This window comes from Quercus lobata, chromosome 7 (genome assembly GCF_001633185.2).
Source record: "Quercus lobata isolate SW786 chromosome 7, ValleyOak3.0 Primary Assembly, whole genome shotgun sequence".
Taxonomy (NCBI): domain Eukaryota; kingdom Viridiplantae; phylum Streptophyta; class Magnoliopsida; order Fagales; family Fagaceae; genus Quercus; species Quercus lobata.
In genome coordinates, this window is record NC_044910.1 from 40,151,964 (window position 1) to 40,160,869 (window position 8,906).

Below are 8,906 nucleotides of genomic sequence, written 5' to 3' on the forward strand. Positions count from 1 at the left end.
AAAAAAAGACAAATAAGACTTATTGAAATATATTTCTAGATCTGTCTATCTTAAAATGAATAGTTTGTCCAAGTTTCTAAGAGAATCATTAACTAAAATAATTTTCAAAGTTTTCTTGATCACATTTTTACTGTGATTGATCTTATCCCAAATTAATTGAACATTATATATATATATATATATGTATTTATTTATTTATTTTTTTGTCATTGTCTTGAGGATGCCAATCAAAACCACCATTCCATCCAAAGTGATAAAGTCTACAATCTATATAATCTTATAATAACTATCATCTATCATTCTGAAGAATACAAAAATCAAAAGCTAGCATAAATAATATATTTGTAACCTATCTCCCTAAGTATTACAAAAAACAAAGAGCATATACATAAATTTTGTATTATATCAAGGTTCGTATCAATGAGGATAGACCTTCTCAATTAAAGTTGCCCAAAATATCAAAACCAAAACCAAATGAAAGAGGAAAAGAAAACTTTTCCCCAGCTGATTTAAATTTTCATCCAACCATCCATTCCTCTCAATTTCTCCTAATACCTAACATGTACCTTTCAGCCACAGACTATTTCCCATCCTCTTCAATCTTCCACCACGCATAGCCAAACCAGTTTTATCTTCACAACCATAATCTTAAAAAACCAAAAATCCACAATGGGAACCAATTCTGTAGAAGGAGAAGCCAATCACATAGTGAGTATTTGGGAGATCAACAAGGATCACCTAGATTCGATGCACGAGAAGATCAGCCAAACCCCAAAGTTACTAAGCAAAGCCGCAGGTAAAAGAGCATGTTGCATTTTCAGAGTTCCCAAGAGCCTAATGGACATCAACGGCAAGTCATATCAACCCCAAATCGTTTCCATCGGCCCCTATCATCGTGGCGAGTCTCACCTACAAATGATTGAGGAGCACAAGTGGAGGTACCTAGGTTCTTTGCTCTCTAGGAACAAAACTATAGGTTTAACCTTGGAGGACTACTTGAAAAGCATACAACCACTTGAAAAAGAAGCTAGAGAGTGTTATTCAGAGACCATACACCTTAGCTCTGATGAGTTCCTTGAAATGATGGTTGTTGATGGTTGTTTTTTGTTAGAGTTGTTTCGAAAGGTTAACAATCTGAAACTTTTTGAGCCTGATGATCCTATCGTCACCATGGCTTGGATAATAGCTTTTTTCTATAGGGACTTTCTTCGACTTGAAAATCAGATTCCATTTTTTGTTTTGGAACGTTTATTTGAGGTTACAAAAATGCCTAACGAGGAGTCTGGTCCATCTTTGTCCTTGCTTGCTTTGCGATTCTTTAACAACATAATTCAGAGACGCGAAGATATCATAGAGAGTCACAAAGATCTCAAGGGCTTGCATTTGCTTGACTTGGTACGCTCAAGTTTTATCCCACCCCATCAAGAATTGCCAAAGAGGGGCAACATACCAACACATATCATCCACTGTGTCTCGAAGCTACGTCGTTCGGGGATTTGTCTCAATCCAGGCAAAGAAGACAGCTTCTTGGTTGTGAAATTCCATCATGGTGTGATCGAGATGCCTACTATAACCATCGACGATTTCATGACATCTTTCTTGGTAAACTGCGTGGCATTCGAACAATGTCACAATAGTTCCTCTAAGCACCTTACTACTTACGCTACATTTTTGGATAGCCTTGTCAACACAGCTAAGGACGTGGAGTACCTTAGTGATTGCAACATAATCGAGAATTTCTTTGGGACCGAGGCCGAGGTTGCTCGGTTCATCAACAATTTGGGTAAGGATGTGGCGTTTGATATTGATTTGTGTTATTTGTCGAAGTTGTTCAATGATGTTCACGACCATTACCAGAATAGTTGGCATGTACAGTGGGCAGGCTTCAAGTATAGGTATTTTGACACCCCTTGGTCGTTTATTTCTGCATTGGCTGCCTTTGTGCTCTTGCTCCTTACAGTTACACAGACTTTTTACACAGTGTTAGCTTATGTGAATCCTCCTAAGAAATAATAATGAGCCTCCTTTTCTCTCCACACATTGATTAAACCATGTTTAATTATAGTCGATCATGATCATACATTTAAGAGGATCATGGATTTGTAATTGTGTGAAAATTTTTGTAATTTGTTGTGTCACTTTTGAGTTCTTGTAATAGACCCATCTTGCCTCAAGGGTTAGCTCTGTGCTTGCGAGGCCAACATGAAGTGAGAATGTGAGACAGATCGTAGACAAAATGCTAATTTGTGTGTATATGTCATTTACTCATTCCTTAAGGATGTTATTGTTATTTCAAAAAATATAGAACGGTCGCTATTATAAAAAAGAAGTAACAAACAGTCAACGGTCCAGCATTGGCCCGTTTGAGGCTAGATCTGCATCGCGCCAAATCGCACTATGATCAATTCTATGATATCCCAATCCCACGCATGCATTAGAGAAAGTAGGTCTAATATATAGTTAAAAGATGTTATTTCTTATACTAGCATCGTGAATCTTAAATTAAAGATTAAATAAATGTTGTACACATTTGCAAAAGGTTGTGTGACTGGCTAAGTTGTGTGACCTGAAAGTCTCAAATAAGAAAACAAACCCTAAAATCGGAATTTATGCAAAAAATAAAATGGGAAAGCACTTTGTTTGAAGAAAAATAATGGCTGCTTATCAGCTGAACAATGACGATTAACAGTTGAACCGAGTGATACTTGACAATGGGCTACTTAAAATCTAGTGAAGGGCAACGGAAAAGTAGCTTAATACCATGTCAATAAATGAAAGATGTAGAGAGAGGAGAAATCGAGAGTTTAAGCAAGGAGATTTACATGATTCAATCTCATGGCATATGTCTAAAATAGAAAGCCCTTAATGACTATATCTTTGTGATTTTGTAATTGTACTCCATTCGTTTTGTTGGCCAGTTTAGAAAATTAAATTTTTTAAGGGAGCATCATGTAATATAATGTCTTTCAAATAAGAAGATACAAAGTTTCCAAAATTACCATACTTAATTTAAACTATAATATAAGAGAGGTATTGTGTTTTTTAGTAAATTAACAGGTAATAATAAAAGAGAGGTATTGTATTTTTTAATAAATTAAAAGGTAAAATAAAAGAGAGATATTGTATTTTTTTAATAAATTAAAAGGTAATAATAAAAGAGAGGTATTTTATTTTTTAATAAATTAAAAGGTAAGTTAGTAAATTTATAAATATTATAAATATTGACTTTTTAAAGAGAACCATAAGACCAAGTTTGGCAATAAACTTGGTTGTAGCTTAAAACTATAACGTCACTCAATATCTTTTTATTGGATGTGAATTTTGACAAATTCACTATTAAATTACATTTTTTTATTATATTCTCTATGTTTACAAAATTTCTAGAAAATAACAAAAATCAATAACTATATCATTAATCAAATATTTAAGTTTCAAGTTTTTATAGTATAAAATTATGCATAAAAAAATACAATAAATGACTAAGAATTTAGGACAAAGGAATATATTATTGCGGGGTAAAAATTAATTACACAATACTTTCGATGAAGTACATTAGATTTTTTTAATTAAATTTAAACATTTAGTTGCATTGACCAATAAAATAAGAATAATGATCACCATGTACCTTTAGCGTGATGGTCATTCAATAAGTATAAGTGCTTATAGGATGTGGAGGCAAGAGTCGTTTAAGTTTTCAAGAGGAAGCTTCACACATATATACATTTAAATTAGGTTAGAGTAGAGTTTCTATCATATATATATATATATATATAAAAGAATAATGTTATCATTTTCAAGGATAATTAAATTAAAAAAAAAAACTAAGATTATGTTTGGTAACAGTTTTTGTTTTCTATTTTCAAAAACTTGTTTTTGAGAATATAAATAAAAAACAATTTTCTTGTATTTTTTAAATTAAAAACATGTTTGATTAGTTGAAATTAAAAATATAATTTTTTGAAGGAAAAAAATAGAAAATACTAAAATATGTTGTTATTAAGATTTGAACTTTAATGCTAACTCATTAAATGAGTTAGATTCATTAAATTAAATACGTGTTTTCATTAATTTTTAAAAATTAGAAACTGAAAACAGTCATTTGCATGTTTTCAGTTTCCTTCACAAATTGAGTTTTGAAAACAGTTTTTGTTTTCTATCCATTTTGGATTATCAAACAAGTTTTTTAGTTTCAAAAATAGAAAATTGTTTTTGAAAACAGAAAATAAGAGGAAAAAATAGTTACCAAACATATCCTAAGTGTTTGAATTCAAATAGAAATAATGTACTGCACCTAAGTTTGACCTATTATTTTGAACCCAAAGTAGGATATGTATGGGTTGTTGATTCTAGAAAATCCCTCAATTGGACTGAAAATTTCAAGAACAATCAAAATTCCTGGATTTTCGTCAACTAAAAATATCAATGTATCTAATTGTGATATACTAACACTATTGTTCAACATTTTTCTTAATAAATAAATGTTTTGGGTGTTCTTCTTTTCCGTCGGTATTCATTTTAGCATCCCTTGTTCTCACTAGATGACACCCACCATTTGCGATAGGTTGCTTCTGAAATATATGCAGATCTTAAAATGATGATCAAATCGCATATATAGCATTAACTTTTTCACCAAATCCAGCAAATTAGGCTATCTAACATTCAAAATCAAACCTTTTCTTTACCAAACAAAAAATAACATTCTAACTTTTCCAACCAACCAAACAAACCTTGTTAATTTCCCAGCAATCCTGCGCTGGACAAACACTGCCGTATGGGACGCGCGCAGGTAAGGGTGATGGTTTCCTTGAATTCGGTGGAGATTTTCCCAGTCATTTCCATTGAATATTCAATGTTTGATCGATCCCTATATCATTCATTCAGGCTAGCTGACCGGCAGTTGTGACTACTTGTGTACAAAAAGGAAATAGAAAGCGTGCATGCATGTGATTATGCAGTTGAAAGGTCATTTATTGTGTTCATAAAAAAATAAAAGAAAGGTCATCCATTGCTTTTGCGAAAAAGAAAGGATTTATTATAGGATATGATTGGGGTGCTGCAGCGGTATTGAGATGGATAGAGTTGGGCCTTCGAGACTTTTTCCAAGAGTGTTGTGCATTAGTATTGGTGGAGGCAAATAGGTAAAATGTTAAATTTAGCAACTAAATATAATAAAAGTGGAACAAATGGCTAATGTATCAGTGGAGCAAAAGCCATATTTTTTTTTGCTGTTGAGCTACAATGCACAGCTAAAGATGGTTGTGCTTTGGCTGTGCACTGTAGATAATGATGGGATTAACGAACTCCTTTGGCCAGACGACCTCACCAAATACCTGCATCTACCCAGCCACGGCATGGACGAGGAAGAGCAAACCATTAATGAGAAGCTTCAATGCCTTGGACCATTACCAATTAGCTGTCAAACCATTGACAGCTTTTCAAAACCTGCATTAACAAGTCTTGAGGCGTTACGGAAGGGGCACTAAAGTCACAATTAAGGCCCTAACGGCTAGAAACTACAAAACTATATATACACCTAAAGTACACAAGTAGAGGTAATTCTAATACTCAAAACTCTCTTATTTTCTCATAAAGCTTTTGTACACTGACTTTGACATCGGAGGCGTTGTGGCAGGCACCACATTGGTGACCACCTAAGGAAAGCCTTTACGCTACATTTGTAGGTATAGTGACGAGGATTCAGCTCCATCTGGACAACAACTGATGATTTCCACCTCATCAGTTTGGTGTTGTCTGTGGGAATGACATTTTTGCACTTAGGTTCGAAAGTCAATTCCCAAATTCAGATGGAGTTCAACCAAGATTCTGCAGCATTAGCCCTGCAAATCCAGACATTTACAGCTAGTGTGGAAGAACTCACCAGACAAAACTAGGAGATGAGGTTGTGGCTTCAACAAGAGGAGAACTGGTCTAGGTCTAATCAGGAGGACGATGGAGACAATCACAGAAAGAGTGACCGTTGAAGACCAGCCACTCCAGATGGACCAAGTTCGGATCTTCTCCAAGAAATGAGAAAGGAGATGGATGAGCTAAGGAACACCATTAAAGGGAAAATGGATCGAAGCCTAGATAGAATGGTTAGGACGACGGATTCACCTTTCACGCATGGTTTTGAAACCCGGATCGTTCAAAGAACCGGACAAAGGGGAGGTTCAAGGTTTTTGAGGTTCGACTGAGGTCGAACCAAGGTTGAATCGCGATGATGTCATAATTAAATTAATAATTATTTAAAATATAAATAAATAATTAAATTAGTAAAACATTGAGAATATATATTATTTTAATTTATATAGATTTAATTATTTAATAAATTTTCCTATAAATTATCAAAAATTCCATATTTTTTTAATTCGCAATTATAAGTTATACATGATCCAATAGGTGGTTAGTTATTATTGGTTCAAATTTGAACCTAAGACTAAGATTACTTTTTTGCTCCAATAATAATAACCAGTAATAACCAGTAACAACCTGCCATTTAAAATTTGTTGCGAAAGTACTATGAAAATACTATGAACATCTCATTTCTCTTTTAAATTTCTTAAACTTTTCAAATTGCCTAAGTACAATCTGTTTTTCCTTTTTCTGTTTCTTTTTTTTTCTTCCCTTATTCTCCACCGTTTGATTGATTGATTTATCTCCTCCACCGTTTATAATTCTACATCTTTATCTCTTTCTTTTTTCTTTCCTTTTTTACTAGTATCTTAAATTTTTCTCATCCACCCATTTAAAAATTTTACCTTCCCAGTGCCTCTTTTACTTTCCCAATGCCTAGTTGCCTACACGTTTCTTCAGTCTTCCCTCTTTCTCTTTCTTGATGAACCCTCTTCTCTCTTTCTTCTTCACAAAATCTCCTCACAAAACTCTTCATCTACCTCCTTCTCAGTCTCACTCATGGAAACAATCATGGTTTTTTTTTTTTTTTGGGTCAAAAACTCTTGCAAAGCATTGTATTGTCACCGTGTAGTGCCTGCTCCTTTCTTCTTCTTCTTCTTCTTCTTTTTGTCAAAAAAAATTTCGCAGAAGCACTCATTGCCGAAAAGAAATTTTTGCTTGAAACTATCTAGAACATTGATGCAAGTTCAACATTTGACAGAATATTATGGTTGAAGCTTCAACAATGGTGATTTGGTGCTGTGAGTCTGTAATGTTTTTATTTTTATTTTTAAAATAAAAATAGCTCTAACTTGAACCGTAAAAACCGTTCATGGTTCTCAAACCGGGTGGTTTAACCATGGTTTGAATGGTTCCCTACTTTTCTTACTTAGAACGGTTTTGAGGGGTAAAAGAACCGTAATAGTGAGAGGTTCGCGGTTTTCCCAGTCAGACTGTATGTTTCGGTCCGGGTTTCAAAACCATGCTTTTATGGCGGTAGTCCTGGAATGCCTAGTGCCGTCAAAATTTCGCCTACCTCAAGTTGAACCGTTTGACAGGCTGAAGGACCCTTTGGACAACCTCAACACTTTCAAGACGACCTTAGGCCTTTAACAGCCTCCTGATGAAATACTATGCTGTTTATTCCCCACTACTCTCAAAGGAGTTGCAAGGGAGTGGTTTACAAAGTTACCAGAATCGTCCATTGATAGCTTTAAGCAGTTGGGCAGTTCCTTCTTACGCCACTTCGTCGGGGGACAACGCCCGAGGAGGCCAATAGACCACTTACTTACCATTAGGCAAGGAGAAAAGGAAACCCTGAGGTCATACGTGAAACATTTCACTCAAGAAATGTTAGAAGTCAACGAAGCTGATGACAAAGTGTAGCTAACAACCTTTAAAGCTAGATTGAAATCTAGGGAGTTCTTGGTCTCACTCTCAAAAAATCCCCCAAAAACGATGGTAGAGATGCTCCTGAAGGTGCAAAAGTACATGAATGCCGAAGACACCTTAGCAACGATAAAAGATGTAGAGAAGACCAATGAGAAAGGAAGGAAGGAAGAGAATCGAAGAGGACGAAAAAGGAAGCGTTTAGATCGTCAAAACAGCAACGGGGGAAAAAGAAAAGACGATAAAGCTCCTCAAACGGTAAAATTCACTCCTTTGGTTATGCCTGTTGACAAAATTTTGGCGCAGATTAAGGATGAGCCCCAATGTACGTGACAAGAAGAAACATTGCCGTTTCCACAAGGATCATGACCACTACACAGAGGATTGTAGGGACCTGAAGGAGCAGATAGAGGAACTCATATGAAAAGGGAAATTGTAGAGGTTTGTAAAGAAGGGAGAACCCAATAGGTCTAGGGATGACAATAAGGACAAGCGCGAAGCCTCACCAAGGGATGAAGACCTCACGTCCCAGTGTTCGCCAAGTGTGATTGGGGAGATAAAGACGATCGCAGGAGGGCCGTCTACAAGTGGGTCGTTCAAATCCCTCAAGAAATCATATCAGAGGTAGGTGAATAGCATTCACAGGATCCCACCCTTGAAGCAAAGATGGACGGACAAGGACATGTTTTTCTCAGAAGAGGACGCCAGAGGAGTGAAACAGCCCCATGACAACCCCTTGGTCATAATGCTTATGATAGAAGAATCCTTGTGGATAATGGCAATTTCGCAGACATCATCTACCTCTCCACTTTTCAACAGCTAAAGTTAGAACCAGGGAGGCTATGCCCTTTTGAGTTCCCTCTCGTCAGCTTCAGTAGGGACAGAGTGTATCCCAAAGGCGTAGTGATGTTAACGGTCACAGTAGGGTTTTATCCATGACAGCTGACTCGTTAGCTAGACTCGTTAGCTAGACTTCTTTGTGGTAAATTGTCCCTCTTCATATAATGTGATCATTAGGAGGCCCACACTTAACTGCTGGAAGGCAGCCACATCCACCTATTGCCTGAAGGTAAAATTTTCAACGAAAAATGGTGTAGGTGAAGTGAAAGGAGATCAAGTACTGG

General features: G+C 35.7%; 1 protein-coding gene across 1 annotated transcript; it reads left to right on the forward strand.

The window, feature by feature from the left end:
• The first annotated feature begins 344 nt into the window (after window positions 1-344).
• Window positions 345-2,251, forward strand: LOC115952520 (UPF0481 protein At3g47200-like). The gene has a single exon (XM_031069690.1). The coding sequence runs from the start codon at window positions 670-672 to the stop codon at window positions 2,011-2,013; it is 1,344 nt and encodes a 447-aa protein (XP_030925550.1). The 5' UTR covers window positions 345-669; the 3' UTR covers window positions 2,014-2,251.
• Window positions 2,252-8,906: the final 6,655 nt, after the last annotated feature.